This window comes from Entelurus aequoreus, linkage group LG16 (assembly GCF_033978785.1).
Source record: "Entelurus aequoreus isolate RoL-2023_Sb linkage group LG16, RoL_Eaeq_v1.1, whole genome shotgun sequence".
NCBI lineage: Eukaryota > Metazoa > Chordata > Actinopteri > Syngnathiformes > Syngnathidae > Entelurus > Entelurus aequoreus.
The window spans coordinates 19,447,053-19,466,915 of record NC_084746.1 but is presented as its reverse complement, the minus strand read 5'-3'; the positions used below and the strand labels follow the sequence as shown (position 1 = coordinate 19,466,915).

General features: G+C 43.2%; 1 protein-coding gene across 5 annotated transcripts in view; it reads right to left on the bottom strand.

Moving 5' to 3' along the window:
- The window catches only part of LOC133630684 (polyamine-transporting ATPase 13A3-like), a 117,143-nt gene that overhangs the window by 50,357 nt on the left and 46,923 nt on the right, over positions 1-19,863 (bottom strand). For 4 of the 5 annotated variants that reach the window (XR_009821314.1, XR_009821313.1, XM_062022323.1 and 1 more), the window contains exons 15-22: positions 18,111-18,261; positions 17,669-18,002; positions 17,385-17,505; positions 12,343-12,467; positions 12,121-12,278; positions 1,950-2,075; positions 1,768-1,847; positions 1,643-1,685 (exon numbers count right to left, since the gene is read on the bottom strand). Coding sequence is in view for 3 of the 5 variants with exons in the window: in XM_062022323.1 (XP_061878307.1) it covers positions 1,643-1,685; positions 1,768-1,847; positions 1,950-2,075; positions 12,121-12,278; positions 12,343-12,467; positions 17,385-17,505; positions 17,669-18,002; positions 18,111-18,261 (1,138 nt within the window). In the remaining 2 variants the exon portion in view is untranslated. The remainder of the gene's footprint in view (positions 1-1,642; positions 1,686-1,767; positions 1,848-1,949; positions 2,076-12,120; positions 12,279-12,342; positions 12,468-17,384; positions 17,506-17,668; positions 18,003-18,110; positions 18,262-19,863) is intronic. The other variant, XM_062022324.1, reaches the window with a different exon arrangement.

The window sequence follows — 19,863 nt, the reverse complement described above, 5'->3', positions numbered from 1 at the left end:
GAATTACCGGTACATTTATCAAAGGGTGTTATTTTACCGCTAGAGAGCTCTCATTGTGTTAAAAAAAACATTTAGAAAGCAGTAAACACATTTTTATGCTCTTGCTGTGAACATATTACATTTATAATCAATTACTCCTACCTCAGGGAAATTAGTTTACCACGGTCGGATCAGGAACTAATTAAGAGTGATAAACGAGTGATTACTGTCATGTCCGTCTTTAGTAGGGATGATGTTTGATAAGGAATTATCGAGTTCGAGCCTATTATTGAATCCTCTTATCGAATCCTCTTATCGAACCGATTCCTTATCGATTCTCTTATCGAGTCCAGATAGGTTGTTGTATATGGAAAAAAACTCACAATATTTGGTTTAACAAAAGCTCACTTTTATTATATAATAAAAAAATTAAATCTAATAAATAAATAAATATTGACTGTTACCCACCTAAAAAAATAAAATAAAATAAATAAATATTGACTGTTGTTACCCAAAGTATATTAAGTGGGATTTTTCAGAGAAACAAATATATACAGTAACACAAAAACAACCTGTCTCTGTGATCACTATAGGTGTATAAATAATAATATAGTGTTAAATAAAATCAGTCCCTTGGGCACAAAACTGAAAATAATACAGCTCTCCAAAAAGTGCACTTCTGCTGCTATTTGACATAACTGTTTGTTATGATGCTTTGACATTTTTGCACTTTATTTCTTTATTGAAAGAACATTCTATGAAGAGAAAAGTTATTTGCAAATGTGGTTACAATGCTAATAAATGAAAAGTTAAAGCTAAAAAAAAGAAATACACTTTATTGAGTTAACATTATTTCTTTATGGGGGAAAAATGTTATGAGCTAGAGAATATAACAACTACACTACCCAGCATGCAACGGGAGTTACGAGCATGCGCGGTAGCCCCGAAAAGTGTTGCATGTTGCCACGCTGTGAAAGTAAACGTCAAGAACTCAGCCAACACGCCTCGTCTGCATTATTTATAATTAGACCGACAACACATCTACAGTGTGATTTTGTTTTGTTTACAAGGAAAGAAAAACAAAAGTTCAAAAAGGGAAATATGTTGTATATATATGTATGTGCTGCGGTTGTTTTAAGAACGTTGCGACAGCTGCCGTAAAGGAGGTGCGTTGGTATGTTTCCGGTTGGTCGTAAAAGTGTTCGTCATGTGTTTTACCCTGCTAAAATCTCTCAGTAAAGTTATTCGATGGATTATAGTTTTTGTTTTGAACTTTATTACACCTTGGAGCGCTTTTTCCCGTCCATTGTTTTCCTGCTTTCGCTATCTGCGCCTAATGACTGAGCTACGTGATGTCCCACAGAGCATTTCTGGTCGGGACGGGATTCGAATAAAGAATCAACTCTTTTCCTTTACTATAGTGGTCTCGATAACGGGTACCGGTTCTCAAAAAGGGATTCGAGTCCGAGGACTCGGTTCTTTTCTTATCAAACAACCGGAAAAACCGGTTTCGAGTATCATCCCTAGTCTTTAGTGTCTTAAAATGCAGAATATTGATATGTTTTTTGGTACACATTACGAACGAGGTACTCAATACTATTTGGTGTTTTCAAAATAACCAGTACATAGTGTGAGTGGTGATTTGCACATACAGAATACTCACCCCACAGTCATTAGCGCCATCTCCACACATCCCTACCATGTAACTAGAAGATTAAAACAATGAAAAATGCACATCATTCTCCAAATAAATGTTGTTTTTCATCAAAGTACATAACTATAGCTGACTCAATGTTTTGAAGGACTTCCACCAGCTGAGTCTTCTGGTCTGGAGTCATGCGAGCAAACACAGTGGCTCTCAGGAGGAACTGCAGCACCCCCATGAAGAGAGAGAAAGTATGACATCCAGGCATTTTCATTCTCATAGTGTTGAACACAAAACACTAAAGTAGCCAAATTTATCTTAGTACCTTCTGGAAAAGTTCTGGAAAGTGTTGTGTGATGACAGCGAAGGCTTGGCCGCTTACAGCAAAATGATAGCCTTGCTCCTCCTCCTTGTCCTTCAACCCATCCCCAGCAAAGCTGACCTCAGCAGTCTGAATGAAGGAATAAAAATAGAGGCATAATGAACAGAACATTAAATATTGATGTCTTATCTTCCACTTGAGATGATTCCAAGTCATATTTGTTGACTTGTTATTGTTATGCCTTGGCGAGAATGAGGACTCAGGTGCAGAAGGGGACAATTGACACAGGCTTTATTTAAACAGTTTTCTTTGAAATCTCTTTGAACAGAGTGATAAAGATAAAGCGGCTACAGAATCTAGCTTTGATACATTAGAGTAACAAAAGACATATAGGCATAAAGCCATAAACGGAAAATCACTCCATAGGGAGGAAAAAGGCAATAGCAAAATTACACACGAATCTAATAACAAAAAAAACAACAATCTATGATTAGCTACAAAAAGGTAAATCACTCATGCAGAAGAGACAAGAAACTATAAACAGAAAGCACGCTATAAAGAGCTGAGATAACTACAAACTAAAGCGCTCCAAGAGGAGGAAAAAAGGAAGGCAAGGCACTATGAAATAACACACAAAAAACTTGACCAAAACTTTAGCAAACGAAAATCACTCTTTCTCAGAGGAAACAAAGAAATCAATAAATAAGGCGAGGCAATACTTAGCAACTTGGTTCGAGACTGTGGACGAAGGCTCAAGGTACGTGACAAGACGATATACTCTGGCACAAGACAAGAGGAGGACGAGACATTTATACACATGAGGGAGGGTGACACAGGTGGGCACAATCTGGCAATCAGGAGAGACATCAGACCAGTGAAACGGGAGGAAGAGCAAGTGACCTGAAATGAGAGGGAGAGTTAACCTTTCAAAATAAAACAGGAAATGACAAGACAACATGAAACCAGACGAAACCCAGACAAGACTTCACCCAGGTGTGACAGTTATTGCTTTAGTTAAGTAAAGTTCTCCCTCACCACTTCGCACTTCAAGTATTGCAGCTTCACTACATTGCATTTTTTAATTTTTCTTAGGTATATTCTAGATATTTTTGCCTCAAATAAGTGTTAAATTAAATCGTATTCATGTCATATGAATTACAGTGCAGTATTTGTCTTATTTTATATTATTATTTTGTATCAATTAATAAAGATATTTACCAGGGGAATGCCGTTTTCTGAGTAATTTGTGACAATAAAAACAGGCAGCAAGTCGGCACTATCTTCACCACAACAATTAGGGTGGCCAACTTTTGGCAAAACCACTTTTTGATGCTCTTAATCTTCAACTTCTGCCTCATCGATAACACATCTCCACATTGGTGAGCCTTAGACGAGAGCGACATTCAGATTCAGATTCACCATTTTGTCATTGTACTGGGGGTCACAATGAGATTTAGGAGGAGGTACTCCCACAGCCAGACAACAGACAAAGATTTTTTTTTAAACCCACAGAGACAAAACATGAAATTGTCACTAAAAACAAAGATAAATGCTATAAAAAGTGCCATGAATAAATGAATACTCAACGTGTGGTAATGCAATAAATTTGGGCAGTTTTTATGACCCCGCACGACGCTTTTGTCCTCAACTGTGGAGCCTGGGTACCACAGTCCCAGACTATAATTCAGGACGCTCTCCACAGAGGTGTGGTAGAAAGCCAGCAGCAGCTTTGTGTCCAAGTTGTGCTTCCTGAGGATGCGCAGGAAGTACAGCCGCTGCTGTGCCTATTTCACCAGGGCCCTGACAATAATGGTCCAGGAACAGTCGGAGGAGATGTGGGTGCCCAGGAACCTGAAGGTGGTGACGGTTTCCACCCGTTCGCCATTTATGAGGAGGTTTTTTTTTCCTGAAGTCCAAATTGAGTTCCTTAGTCTTTTGGATGATCAGGGTTAGGATGCTGTCTGAGCACCAGAGAGACAATTTCTCTACCTGGGCCCTGTACGCTCTGTCGTCCTCACCATGGATAAGTCCATGGTGGTGACGTCTGCATATTTAATAATGCAGTTGGTTGGGTTGATCCGAGTGCAGTCGTGCGTGTACAGGGCGTACAGTAGAGAGCTCGAGACACAGCCTTGGGGTGATGCAGTGTGGAGTAACATGTGTGGAGGAGTGGTGGGGGCCAAGTCTCACAGACTGTGAGCAGCTTAAAAGGAAGTTTTTAATCCGGTAGGGCGGGGGATTTAGAGCTGCAGAAGTTTGTCATAAAGAATGTCCGGGATAATGGTGTTGAACGCTGAGCTGCCATCCACAAAGCGCATTCTCACATACCTCTTCTTGGTCTCCAGGTGGCTCAGCGCTGTGTGAAGCGTTAGAGCGATGGTGTACACCGTTGATCAGTTTGCCCTATAGGCAAACTGGTGGGGTGGAAGGAGGCAGGGAGGCAGTCTCTGATGTGCTAGGAGACTGGTCGCTCGACATGATTGCAGACGTCAGGGTTATTGGTCTGTAATCATTCAGGCTGTCTATGGAAGTTTTTTGGGAGGGTTGGAGATGATGGTGGAGGCCTTCAGGCATGTGGGGACAGTGGCATGTGTCAGGGAGAGATTGAATAGTTTTACGAGGATGGTCTGCACATGCTTTAAAAACCATAACAGTAAGTGAACTCGCGTGACGTGACATAAACCAAAAAGGAAAAAACTGTTGACACAATTTACATTTTTTATAAAAAACATTCGAAAACGTTTACAAATTCAAATGGATGATGAAAAATGTTTAACGCACAAATAAAAATAATATGGCTCTTATTAAGACAGAACAAAATTTGATGTTTCCTTTCCAAAAAAATTATATTTTGTGGCTATTTATTTTAGTTAATAAAAACTACATCATGGTTAAATTATTTTTAAGTAATGTGTAATTACTTTTTGAGTACATTATACTCCACTACAATGATTATAATGTCAGCACGTTGGTCACAATAACTTTATTTAGCCATCTTATTTGTTGTTTTGGTTGTGTATATCTATTATTATTATTCTTTTTTTTTCAATTACGATGTTAAAATATACAAGAAATAAATTGTTTACATTTGAAAGGGTATCATCATCATCGGCATCGCAGTCTCGGAAGACCATTGATTTCCTGTGCCTCGGAGTCAGGTCTTGTCGCAGCGTCTCCTGTGGCTGTGTAGGCCAATTCGTGAGAGACATTCCCGGCCACAGATGTCACATATCCAGACCGGTCCCATAGATGTTGCCGGTGTCGCAGAGCCCTGTTCCTTTCTCTTTTTCCTCTTTGCCTCATGGTGTTGGACCAGGGTGGTTTCTGACTTGAGCAGTCCGCTGCGGAGTACCTGCTGCCACTGAAGGCGGTCCTGGGCTGCATCTTCCCAGCTGTTGGGGCTGATGTCAAAAGACTTGAGGGCTTGTTTGCAGACGTCCTTGTAACGCAGCTGGGGACGGTCAATCTGCCTCTTGCCAGTTGTGAGTTCAGCATAGAGGATGTCCTTTGGGATTCGCCCATCGTCCATCCGCCGGACATGGCCCAGCCAGCGGAGACGTCGCTGCCTCAATAGGGAGCACATGCTGGGAAGCTGTGCTCTTTCCAGGACTGATTGATTTGTGATCCTGTCCCTCCAGGTGATGCCCAGTAGACGCCTAAGGCAGCGAAGATGAAAGATGTTTAGCCGCCGCTCTTGGTGGGAGTATAGGGTCCAGGTTTCACTGCTGTACAGTAGAGTGCTGGTGACAGAGGCTCTGTACACCTGCACTTAGTGCGGATAGTGAGCTTGCTGTTTTCCCATACTCTCGCTGTAAGCTTCCCAAAAGTTGAGGCAGCTTTTCCGATGCGGCCACTGAGTTCGGCATCGAGTGACAGGTTGTCGGTGATGGTGGAACCGAGGTAGGTGAAGGTGTTTACGACTTCCAGGGTGTAGTTGTTGATGGTAATAGAGGGGGGTGGTTCAGTTCCCTGTCCCATCGTCTTGGTTTTGCTCAGACTGATGGTCAGGCTGAAGTCCTGACAGGCTTTGGTGAACTGGTCCATTAGGGTTTGCAGGTGCTCCTGGGAGTGTGCTATCACTGCTGCGTCGTCAGCAAACAGCATGTCCCGGATGACGAGTGGCCTGACCTTTGTTTTGGCTTTCAGACGGGCAAGGTTGAATAGTTTACCGTCTGTCCTTGTGTGAAGGTAGACTCCTTCAGTTGCTGTACCAAATGCTTGGCGCAGGAGGAGGGAAAAGAAGATCCCAAATAAGGTGGGCGCCAGCACGCATCCCTGCTTGACACCACAGCAGATTTTGAAGGGGTCTGATGTGGACCCATCGAACTGGATGGTGCCATGCATGTCGGTGTGGAAGGACTGGAGGATGCAAAGGAGTTTGGGGGGACAGCCTATTCGTTCAACCAGCTGAAAGAGGCCACTCCTGCTCACAAGGTCGAAAGCTTTCGTAAGGTCAATAAATGCCATGTAGAGTGGTTTTCTCTGCTCTCTACACTTCTCCTGCAGCTGTCTCAGAGAGAATATCATGTCAGTAGTAGACCTACCAGCTCTGAACCCTGCCTGAGATTCTGGGTATATTTTCTCAGCGAGAACCTGGAGTCTATTCAGTGCAACTCTGGCAAAGAGTTTGCCGGCAGTGCTGAGTAGAGAGATACCACGGTAGTTGTTACAATCACTCCTGTCTCCCTTATTCTTGTACAGGGTTATGATGGTAGCATCCCTCATGTCCTGTGGGACAGCACCTTCACTCCAGCACAGACAGAGGAGCTTGTGAAGTTGGTCGAGGAGAGCAGGCTTTCCACACTTGAGGATTTCAGCTGCGATTCCGTCACTGCCAGGTGATTTACCGCATGCTAGGCTGTCAATCGCTTTGCTTAGCTCCTCAGTTGTTGGTTTCATGTCCAGTTCTTCCATTACGGGTTGATACTCAACATGGCAGAGGGCTGCATCGGAGACAGTGTTGTCACTGGCGTAGAGTTTGAAGTAGTGTTCTACCCAGCGGTCGAGTTGTTTAGAGCGGTCAGTGAGGATTTCTCCCAGTGCCGATTTCAGTGGAGCAGTTGTGTGGTGTAATGGTCCAAGCGCCTTTTTGATGCCGTCGTACATGCCTTTGATGTTACCGGAGTCAGCGGCTGATTGGATGTTGCTGCAAAGCTGTAGCCAGTAGCTGTCAGCACAGTGACGGGAGGCATTCTGCAGTTTCTTCCTTGATGCCCTGAGAGCATGTAGGGTATTGTCACTCGACGTGCATTTGTAGTTGGTAAGGGCGATGCGCTTTTCTTCCAGTATCGGTGCCAATACAGATGCGTTGGCTTCGAACCAGTCATTGGACCTTCGCAATATTTTGCCAAAAACCATTAGGGCCGTGGTGTGGATGGTGTCTCGTAAGCCTTCCCAGTACTGCTGGGCAGAGCTGCACTGGGGTAGTTGGTGGAGGGATTCCTCTACGGCACGGTTGAAGGAAGCAGTTTTAGTTGGATCGGCTGCTTTGCTGCAATCCACACGGGGGGTCCTTTAGGTTTGGCTCTGTAGATAATTTTTGTCTGCAGTTTTAATTTACAGCAGACGAGGGAATGATCGGTGTCACAGTCTGCACTGTGAAAGGTACGGGTTTGGAGGACACTTCTGAGTTCAGAGCGCCGTGTTATGATCAGGTCCAACTGGTGCCAGTGGCCAGATCTTGGGTGTCTCCAGGAGACTTTGTGGCGGGGTTTGGACTGGAAGTATGAGTTAGTGATGCAGAGATTGTGAAATGTGCAGAACTCAAGGAGACGCTGCCCATTCTCGTTCATTCTACCAATGCCATGGTAACCCAAGCAAGATGGCCAGGAGTTATGATCTGAGCCAACTCTTGCGTTAAAGTCACCAAGCAAGTAGAGCTGATCTTGTTTGGGGATGTTTCTCACAGTCGCCTCAAACTCATCATAGAATTTGTCCTTTATTTCGTGGGAGGAGCTAAGTGTTGGTGCATACACACTCACCAGGTGGACAGGTCCCATGGTGGTGTTAAGGCAGAGGGTTAAAATTCTCTCTGATCCACCTGTAGGTAGTACTATTGCTCCTAGTAGAGTGTTCTTGACTGCAAAGCCAACTCCGTATTCTCTGGTTTCACCCGGAGGCTTCCCCTGCCAGAAGAAGGTGTATTCTCTTTCTCTCAGTGAGCCTGATGAGAGGAGTCGGGTTTCCTGAAGGGTACAGATGTCTATTTGTCGCTTCAGGTGTTCGTTGTTAATGACTGCAGTCTTGCGGGCGTCGCTTATATCGATCAGGTTGTCAGTTAGTCCGGGGGTCATGGTTCTGACGTTCCAGCATCCCAGACGTAGTGCTGGAGTCTTTGTTTTATTTGTTTTGCTTGGTGCAAGGTTTACAGCCCACTTGTCAGGAAGAGTCCCTTAGCTTCATGCACCCAATGAAGCAGGCAGGCTGTGGCGGAACAGCACCTAATTGGCTGGGGGCTGCCCAGCTTGAGGCGGGCGGTAGCTGTCCAGTAAGATGAAACATCTCTCCCACCGACGGAGGTAGCCCCTGGCGCCCATCCCTACGCCAAACGAGAAAGGGCTTATAACCGGTAACTGCTGACCTCCCGTGTTGTGCCTTCACTGCACAGTGAAGCTGGAGTTTCCTCTCCAGGGCACAAGAGGCCTGGGCAAGGTGTATGGAGATCCTGTGTTGCCCAAGCAACAGGGCCCCCCTCTCTGCCTTGCTGACGTTGTCCAAAGGAATGGAGAACCAATACATTTGGCGTCAGTTCGGCTGCAGGAGATGCCAGAACAGTGCTTCACACACTGAACTACCTAACGGAGTCCAGGCCGGGTTTTCTGTTAGGGTTTGCTCCCTTAGCCTTTTCCATTCCAGAAGATACCCACAAGGCAGTGGAAGGGGGTGGGGGGTGGGGGGTGGGGGGGGGGCTCTATTTAACCCATAGATGGGGAAGTGGTTGGCGGACGCCAGGGCGTGTCCACACACCCGTGGGCCTGCACGCCTCGCCTCTGGGGCCCACTGCTGCTCCGAGATCCCCTACAGTTTAGCCTGCGTCCGCAAAGACGCAGTTGCCGTGCGTGGCCACGAGGAGGCACCACAGGGGTCTTGGTGGCGGAGAGGCTTTGTACCAGCAGGAGGAGGCTTACGCACTCGGCTCCTCTTTTCACCCACCCAGGGGCTAGCTGGGTGGGTGTAAGCAGAGAGTAGCAAGCAGGGGCAGCATGCAGCATGCACTAACTACAAGCACTTCTGCCACAAATCTAACGCACTGACGCATCACACGCACCCTGTGCGCGAGCACTCACACACAAAGGGTATACTTGCATTATTATTATGTATCATCATTATGGTTATTTAAAGGCAATGATATTGTTTGTTAACAATAATTTTTGGGTCAAAATATCGGCCCAGGCCTATACGTCAATCTTTAGGGAGAAGGAGAAGACAAGACATTTTGAGAGGAGCCATAAGTGCCAGGATGTGTCCTCTTCCCTACTTGTAGCCATGAGGGAATTGTATTTATTTGCTTCTATCAAGCACACTGTAAAATAAATCTCAGATAGTAAATCTGAAAATTGACCACGACTTGGTGAGTACTTTTTTATTTTAAGCATTCGCAAAGTTCTCGAGGATTGTGATTAATTCTTCATCTGAACTGGATTATGTGAGTGTCTCGTCTGTCAACATTCCAGCGAAAGCGGACATTGTACATTGTTTGTTTTATCATTTTTTATTATGGTTAGTTTATATGTTTTGCACTCAGCAATACTGCTGATGCCTATAGTGTTTCACTAAAGCTGTATCTGTTTAGCACTCGGTTTCTGGGGCTTGTCGCTCATTCTCCTTGTAATGCGGCTCAAAAATGTGGGTTTCTGTATCGTAATTTGTCCCTGAGTGGCCGTTGTTGTCTCACACCAAGTATGCCGTGAGTACTAGGTTTGTTATTGTTGAAGGACTGTGTTCCCACCAGTACATCACTTCAATCAAAATTATTAAAGAGGAACTGCACTTAAGCTTTTTAAATAAACATGAAATGACTTTTTTTTCACGCATTGATTTCTGTTTCCATAGCAGCACACGTCTGACTTCTGGCAACATGTGTGTTCCTACTTCCGGAATCAAACACAAGTGTGTGTTTAATTCATGTCATCCGTTTGATTTTGCCATCCAGCAGAGCGGAGGGAGCACTTTTAACGCTTTCGGACTTTATACTAGTTTGAAGAAAAGAAACACATGAATAGATGTAGCAATTTATCGATGACGTAACGTTATTAAATACATTTTCATTTATCGTTTCTTTGATTGACGTACACTGTTGCTCTCCACTCTGCTCTGAACCACCTGGAGCAGCAGCAGAGCTACGTCCGGATGCTCTCTGTGGATTATAGTTCTGCCTTCAATACAATAATCCCGGACAGACTCTGCAATAAACTGGACACTCTTGGCCTCCCCCCTCTCACAAACGCCTGGATAAGGGACTTCCTAACGGACCGACCCCAGAATGTGAGACTTGGCCCCCACCTCTCATCCACCCGCACGCTGAGCATCGGCTCCCCACAGGGCTGTGTGCTGAGCCCCCTCCTCTACTGCCTCTACACCCATGACTGCGGTCCAGCCCACAGTGACAACCTTATTGTCAAGTTTGCTGATGATACCACATTGGTCGGGCTCATCTCCAGGGGTGACGAGGCTGCCTACAGGCAGGAGGTCCTGAAGCTGACGGCCTGGTCTTCGGAGAACAACCTCGCTCTCAACACCAGCAAGACCAGAGAGATCATCGTCGACTTCAGGAGGAGCAGCACCGACCCTGCCCCCCTCTACATCAACGGCGAGCGTGTGGAGGGGGTCCACACCTTCAGGTTCCTTGGAGTCCACATCTCTAACGACTTTTCCTGGACAGTCAACACCACAGCAATCATCAAGAAGGCTCAGCAGCGGCTACACTTCCTGAGAGTCCTCGGGAAGTACAACCTGAAGCCTGACCTGCTGCTGACCTTCTACCGCTCGTCCATCGAGAGCCTGCTGACCTACTGTATTACAGTATGGTACGGCAGCTGCACTGCAGCAGACAGGGAGAGGCTGCAAAGAGTGGTCAAGACGGCTCAAAAGATCATCGGCCGCCCTCTCCCCTCTCTGATGGACATCTACACCTCCCGCTGCCTCAACAGAGCCAGTGCCATCATCAAGGACAGCACCCACCCTGGCTCTGACCTGTTCCACCTGCTGCCCTCTGGGAAGCGCTACAGGTGCATTAAAACTAAGACGAACAGGCTAAAAAACAGCTTCTTCCCCAGGGCCATAACCACCCTGAACAGACTTCCCCATTGACCCTCATAACTGCCTTCTCTTCGGTGCAATAACCCATTCCACCAACCACCCTGTTTCATGTCGATATTCATGTACATATTCATTTCACCCTCTGTATAGAGTGTACACTTGTTTTATCGCACTGTATGGAATGGCCTCAATCTCGTTGCTCGGTTGATTCTGATTACCGTTCAAAAGTTTTGGGTCACATTTAAATGTCCTTATTTTTGAAGGAAAAGCACTGTACTTTTCAATGAAGATAACTTTAAACTAGTCTTAACTTTAAAGAAATACACTCTATACATTGCTAATGTGGTGAATGACTATTCTAGCTGCAAATGTCTGGTTTTTGGTGCAATATCTACATAGGTGTATAGAGGCCCATTTCCAGCAACTATCACTCCAGTGTTCTAATGGTACAATGTGTTTGCTCATTGGCTCAGAAGGCTAATTGATGATTAGAAAACCCTTGTGCAATCATGTTCACACATCTGAAAACAGTTTAGCTCATTACAGAAGCTACAAAACTGACCGTCCTTTGAGCAGATTGAGTTTCTGGAGCATCACATTTGTGGGGTCAATTAAACGCTCAAAATGGCCAGAAAAAGAAAAATTTCATCTGAAACTCGACAGTCTATTCTTGTTCTTAGAAATGAAGGCTATTCCACAAAATTGTTTGGGTGACCCCAAACTTTTGAACGGTAGTGTATTAACTATCGGCCCAGTCCTACAATTATATGACTTTTTTAATGCATCTGGACATTGTATTTAATGCTTTTTAATGCCAATTAATGCCTTAATTTTAGCTAAATCCATTTGATGACTTTGAATGCCCCACGGAAACCCTGACATTTCCATTTTTTGTATTATTGAGTCTGTGTTTCACCTGATTGTTGTTCACAACATAGTTGTCAGAATAGCGCCATGTGATACTCGCAGGGTTCTCATTGTTTGGAGGCACAGCATCAGCAATAATAATGTTCTCATGGGCTTGAACCATCCCACAGTCTCGAGCCACCGATATTGCTGTTGACATGTTGTCACCTAAAAAAGGACATTGTTCAGTGAACTACAGACACTGATGACACAACAAGTTGACTTTGGTTACCTGTGACCATCAAAGTCCGAATGTTGGCTTGCTGTAAGTCAAACAACACCCCAGCAGTCTGTTCTTTGATTTTGTTCTGCATGACGATCAATCCTAGGAAGTCCATGTTGGTCTCTAACTGCTCTCTGTTAGGGGCAGGCACACACACACACACACACACACACACACACACACACACACACACACACACACACACACACACACACACACACACCAGAATGTTAAATAAATTAAGTTAGCCAGAGTATTATACATCACGGAATTGAAGGGTTTTAATATTTTTTGCTTGGTATTTGCGCATCTCCAAGTCCTTCTCTTCCAGTTTACATACATGTATTTTAATTTACCAGAAATAACAACCCCAACCATTTTGTAGAACACTCTGGAAAATGTGACACTAAATGTTTATGTCACTCAACATTTGTCTAATGTTTGTATATCGTGGAAAATATTTGCATGAGGCTTGCATGTCTTCCGAACCTATAGGGGGTGCCACAAATTAATGTTCATGTGAAATAAATAGAACAAACCTTGACGCTAATGAGACCGTACAGGCTGTGATTGGTTGGTTGGTAGTACATTATTTCTTGTGTTCCAACAACTCCTTTAGAGGACATACAGTTAATCACTAAAAACTGATCGTTTAAAATAACTTTGAACACGGTCAGCATGTTTAATGTACGCCCATATTTGTAAAACAACTGTCACCTTGCGACATGGTAGCAGTAGTTGTGACTCCAAGATGCGGGGACAGGAGACAGCATGCAAGTAAAATGCATTTAATTTTTACAAAAACAAAACTAGTGCAGCTGGGAGTGCACACAAAAGTCTACACAAGGTAGCCAAAAGCAACAAAGTAGGGATGGGACAAAATGAGCCGAGGCTTCGAGGCGTGTGTCGAGTAATGGGGGTTCGGGGGGAAATTACGTGAAGTCGTATCTAGGCTTGCTTCATGTAGGGGAGAAATGATGGCGTGTAAAGCCTCGCTGCCAGGCCGCATCACGTGACTGCTTTGAGACGCGGTTCAGATTCTGCTGTGAGAGATTCGACAGCACATGGACCGCCCAAGTTCTACTAAAATGTGGGCTTTTGAAAGTTGCAGTCAGTGTGGAATCTGGACAGAGAATAATACATAAATGTATAATAATCCAAGCAGTCTACTGCTTAGTAAACAATATTAAACAACCGACTTTTACCAGAGTTTAAACAATTCTTTGGTAGCATAATAGTGTATGTAAATGCCTTTTCTGCCACCAGACAAGGGTACAATCCTCTGGAACATGAATTTCTAATTGTGTGTATCACAGAAATAAACATGAGAAGACTCATGCTGTTTTCATTCTCTTTTAATAAGACATCCAAAAATGAATATTTGTGTAAGGCATGCTGTATTAAATCTTTTTTTTATAAAACATCTAGAAACCAACAACTGGATGATGGATAGATTGCGGCAAGAAAAACAAAAATCACTTAAAACTAAAAATAAATACTAAATATCCCCTGTTGTGTTCGGCATTGTCCAAGTTTCATTATAGTGTGATCTTCCTCTTTAAGTCCATATGCCATTTCCCCAAGGTGACAGAAAACACACTACCTGCCTGTATCGGACAGCCTGATTGTGGCGGTCCACTCACTGTATGATCAGTGTCAAAGCTTGGTCCGCATTGCCGGCAGTAAGTCGGACCCGTTTCCAGTGAGGGCTGGCTGCCCTTTGTCATCGATTCTGTTTATAACATTTATGGGCATTGGGCCCCATTCAGCAATAAGTTCCTAACGTTTCGTCTTATCTTTCTTCCTAAGTGATTTCCTAAGAGGAGTTCATTCAAATTCATGACGTGTTCTTAAATGGCCAAATTGTTCCCACCTGCGGTTCTTAAGGTGCTCAATGCCAAATGGTTAGTGCGTGCATGTCTATCATAATTTGCATATAAACACGCCCTTATTTCCCCAATATACATATGTAAACACACTTAATTCCGTAATTTGCATAGGTAAACATCCTTAATTCCAGAGTGTGAGAGGCCTGTTGGTCTTTTAAAGAGTCACCAATCACTAAATCAATGCCCCGGAAATTGATGATTGTGTGTGTGTGTGTGTGTGTGTGTGTGTGTGTGTGTGTGTGTGTGTGTGTGTGTGTGTGTGTGTGTGTGTGTGTGTGTGTGTGTGTGTGTGTGTGTGTGTGTGTGTGTGTGTGTGTGTGTGTGTGTGTGTGTGTGTGTGTGCGCGCTCTATCGCTATAGCTCTATATATATCTCTATCTATCTATCTATATATATATATATATATATATATAAATATATATATATATATATATATATATCCATCCATCCATTTTCTACCGCTTATTCCCTTCGGGGTCGCGGGGGGCGCTGGAGCCTATCTCAGCTATTGTAGCTGAGATATATATATACACTACCGTTCAAAAGTTTGGGGTCACCCAAACCATTTTGTGGAATAGCCTTAATTTCTAAGAACAAGAATAGACTGTCGAGTTTCAGATGAAAGTTTTCTTTTTCTGGCCATTTTGAGCGTTTAATTGACCCCACAAATGTGATGCTCCAGAAACTCAATCTGCTCAAAGGAAGGTCAGTTTTGTAGCTTCTGTAACGAGCTAAACTGTTTTCAGATGTGTGAACATGATTGCACAAGGGTTTTCTAATCATCAATTAGCCTTCTGAGCCAATGAGCAAACACATTGTACCATTAGAACACTGGAGTGATAGTTGCTGGAAATGGGCCTCTATACACCTATGTAGATATTGCACCAAAAACCAGACATTTGCAGCTAGAATAGTCATTTACCACATTAGCAATGTATAGAGTGTATTTCTTTAAAGTTAAGACTAGTTTAAACTTATCTTCATTGAAAAGTACAGTGCTTTTCCTTAAAAAATAAGGACATTTCAATGTCACCCCAAACTTTTGAACGGTAGTGTATATATATATATATATATATATATATATGATATTAATTTAACATTAGACAATAGAAGTAAAGGAACTTGTCACACTTAAGAACAAATAGGCCACCCTAAGAGTGCTCTGGAGCACTTGTAGATTTTGTTCTTACCTACGAACAAATCCCAGCTTAGAAAACATCCTTAAGAACTTCGTAAGTGGGCCTGATTACAAAATGTGTCCTTAAGAACGGTTGCTGAATGGGGCCCATTATTTCTAAGCACAGTCAGGGCGTTAAGGGGATCTGTTTTGGTTGCTGCAGGATTAGGTCTCTGCTTAATGCAGATGATTTGTGGTCCTGCTGGCTTCATCTGACCAGGATCTCCAGCTCTCACTGGATCGGTTCGCAGCTGAGTGTGAAGCGACTGGGATGAAAATCAGCACTTCCAAGTTCGAAACAATGGTTCTCGCCCGGAAAAGAGTGAAGTGCCATCTCCTTGGGGAGGAGATCCTGCCCTAAGTGGAGGAGTTCAAGTACCTTGGCGTCTTGTTCACGAGTGAGGGAAGAGTGGTGAAACTAAGGCGAAAGGCAAAGCTCTCAATTTACCAGGCGATCTACGTTCCCATCCTCACCTATGGTCATGAGCTTTGGGATATGACCAAAAGGACAAGACCACGGGTACAGGGAGTTTCCTCTATCAGGTGGCGGGGCTCTCCCTTAGAGATAGGGTGAGAAACTCTGTCTTTCGGAAGGAGCTCACACAAAAGGACCCCGATGACGTGGTTCGGGCATCTGGTCAGAATGCCTCCTGAATGCCTTCCTGGGGAGGTGTTTAGGGCGCGTCCGACCAGTAGGAGATGACAGGGAAGACAGGGAAGACCCAGGACACGGTAGAGAGACTATGTGACCTGGGAACGCCTCAGGATCCCCCGGGAGGAGTTGGACAAAGTGGCTGGGGAGAGGGAAGTCTGGGCTTCTCTGCTTTGGCTGCTGCCCCCGCAACCTGACTTCGAATAAGCCGAAGAAGATGGATGGATGGTATGGATGGATGGATAAATGATAATATTGGTGATTAACACGTGGTTTCAAATCATTTGACAAGGTTGTAAACTGTAAGCGGGTTAAATATAATTCTTGAATATGATTAAAAGAGTAAGATTGCTAATTCAGTGTTAATATTTGAGTAGGCCCTGGGCCCCTCTGTCATGGAGAAGTTGGGCCCCAAAGTCAAAAATATTACCGATATTATGTCTGGGTCACATGTTTATGCGCTGGTCGTTTCCCCAAGATGCAAATGGATGTCCAGAAGCAACGTGCAGGTAAGAAAGATGATTTATTACCATAACAAGGCAAGTATACAAAAAATAGGAATGTGCCGATGGCACGGGAAGCTATAGTAAAGCTTAGCAGTGCACAGGACTAGCCAAAACAGGAACAAGAGGGAAGAATTACAAACATAACTTGTTGCGTGTCGCAAACAAAACTGCCAGGTAGAGTATGGCGTGAGGCAGGAATTGCTCTCTGATTAGTGACCAGGAACAGGTGAGCGTCCTGACCACTAATCAGAAGTAGGTGAAAATAATCAGCACCCATGGCAACAAAGAAACAAACCAGGGTGCTGAAACAGAACTAAATCAACAACTGAGGAAATACTAAACTAAACAAAACATGACCCGGGCAACGGATCATTACAACCAACCTGTGTTGTAAAATACTTTGTGTGACTAGTGATGTCATCCAGCACCCAACCTTATCAAAATCTCCCCAAACCTGTCCCATTTGTTTGTGCTACGTTTATGTTTGTTTGTGCTGTACAAACAAATGGCAGTGTTATTTTAAGATTTACAATGATAAAGGGACAACTTCACACAGCTATATTTAAATTGACAAAGGTTAACAAATACAATTTGGGGGTAGAACACATTATGAACATTTATTTTGGCAGCTTGTTTAGTTCAGCAAATACTGAGAGTCTGAGCAGTCATGCTAAAATATATTTGATCCTTCTTTTGAAGTGTAAATACAGCATGTTAGCCCCCAGAAATCTTTATGCAACACAAACAGTTAAAACGTGTCTTTCTGCTCCAGGTTTGGATGTTTTGTGCAAGAACTGTGTTGCAGTAACTGTATGGAAAACACTTACCGACTGAGGTTTTGGACTTCTTGCCACGAGAGTTTGGACTCCAGTTGGTGATGTGCCAGGGCTATAACCCTGAAACCCTGTCGGGTGTAAGTCTCCAACGTCTCTGTGAAACTCTGCGGGACTGTGGACACAAACATATATTTGGAGCTGGGTATATTAAGGTTTTTTATTGTTAATTTGACTGATTGAAGATACTAAATGGTATGGCATGGCATGGTAGTTGACGACCACTGTGTGATTCCAAAGGACACACACAATAAGTTGTCTGTGGACACGAGTTTGACCTGTGTGCAGCTTGCAGAGGTTAACCACAGTCTCTGGGGCTCCTTTCAGGTAGATGTCAAAGTGTTTTTGTCCCAGTTGTCTGACCACCACACTCATCCTCTGCAGCGCTGAGGAGAAGGGGAGCTGACGCACAATGCCAAACTCCCCCCACTGAAAGTTGCATGTCAAAGATTTTAACAAGGATGCTTTTCCGTAAGATGCTGAAAGTGAAAAAGATACTGGTAACTTAATAAAAACACAAAGTTTAAGGATTACTTGCTGCGGGTGTCGGACTATCGTGGAAATTTTAGCATTGTAAATTGCTGTTTGTTCTTTTTTTGGCTCCTCGACGATCTGGACAAAACATAATGTGATAATAATGGCTTCTTAAAAACATGAAAACCACTCATGTACAATGCAGCCTTTGCACATCTTTTCATGTAAACATTTAAATCTCCTCACCCAGCCAGTAGCACTGAATACTTTGAGGTCTATAGGGTCTCCACAGAGTTTGTCCTCTATGCTGATCAGTGAGTGGCAGGTAGCCATGCAGGCGACAAACGACGTCCTCATAAGACTCTCTGTAGCTACCTCAGTCTCTGGGGGGGAAAAACTGGAGGACGGAGAAGAGGCAACTCAGAGGTTATTTGCTGTGACTTAAAGAGACTGTTTGCAACATTTACACAGATGCCTAACCCCTAACCCCCTAATAGTGATTTGGATATTTAGCATTAGCCATCATTGAATGTATATTCTATCATAACAGCAACACGATTGCAAGTTGATCATTGCTTCTCTTGGAATGTTTTTGTAAGTGTGCACATGCTCCCTGTGCGTACATGTTGACAAAATGGCGTGAGTGACCGCTGTAAACACCAATAATTTTTTTCCGGCACGGTAAAAATCTTTTACTTCACAAACTAAGTAATTGTGAAAAATTTAAAGCGTTTTAACACAAATGTGTTCTATTAAATCACTAATGGTAACATAAGCTAGCCAATGGTGTTCTTGTTATATTGTTTAGCTGAGAAAAATGTAACTTTGAGCAAGTTGTAAACAGCCTCCTTCACAATTGCCTGCATCCAATTGATATAAAAAAATATTAAAGTTAGTATTTTTTAGTTAAATGCATTGAAACACATTTTCCTGGAATGCGTTTTGTGTTATCAGGGATTATGTTTCATCAATAATACTACATATAAGTCCTGTCAAAATTAACGCATTAACTAATGTGATTAATCTTTAAAAAATATTGCATTAATCATGAACAAACTAAGAATAATCATACAATTGATTTTGATTTTACAAGCTCTTTTACCTTAATTGCTATACGGTCAGTAATCAGATCAATGCATACGTCAGTACAACAATGTTTGAAGAGACTCTGATGGATGTGCTCGCTGGCAAATTTCACTCCAAGATACAGCCTGAAAGAACTTCAGATAAAACTGTTACCAGGTTTTGTGCAAATAAATGACATTTAGTCAAGCATAGCATTTAAAAATGTATATATATATATATATATATTTATGGATGACATTTTGACAAACAATAAAACAATAAAATGTGAATTTGGGTACAGATATTAGGGTCTTTACTTGGGCAAATTTTAATTACGCAGGCAGGTAATATCACCTGTGTATAATCATGATTATTCCAAATTCCAAAATGTGAAACATCTGATACAAGAAATAAATAATTTGACAGCTCTGCTACGTACCACTTGCATAAGACTGAGTTAAAGGTGCAGTTTGAAGCCTATATACTCCTCCCTGCAGGCCAGAGGTTCTCAAACTTTTTTCAGCAAGTATCACCTCAGAAAAAACTTGGCTCTCCAACATTGAAATATGGTAGTGTAGTAGGCCCAATTACTCATTAAAAACAAGGCAGGGGTTTTATTTAACAAGTATATTTAATATTGTTGGCCGCTATAACATTACACACAGTTTTAACAGTAACAAAATGTTTCAATATTTAAGTAAGTGATTATTTGGCGCACCACTCGATAGAGACCGTGAACCACCAGTGGTACTCGTACCACAGTTTGGGAATCACTGCTGGAGGCAAAAGACACTCTGTGCATATGGCCCTTCGATCCGTAGGGTGCCCCGTTTTGCGCTGTCACGTAATGAATGACAGGGCGCTTCATTTGAAATTTTATTGCTAACATATTCTTAGCCATTTCCCACTCTGTCATTGATAAGTAAATGTATTT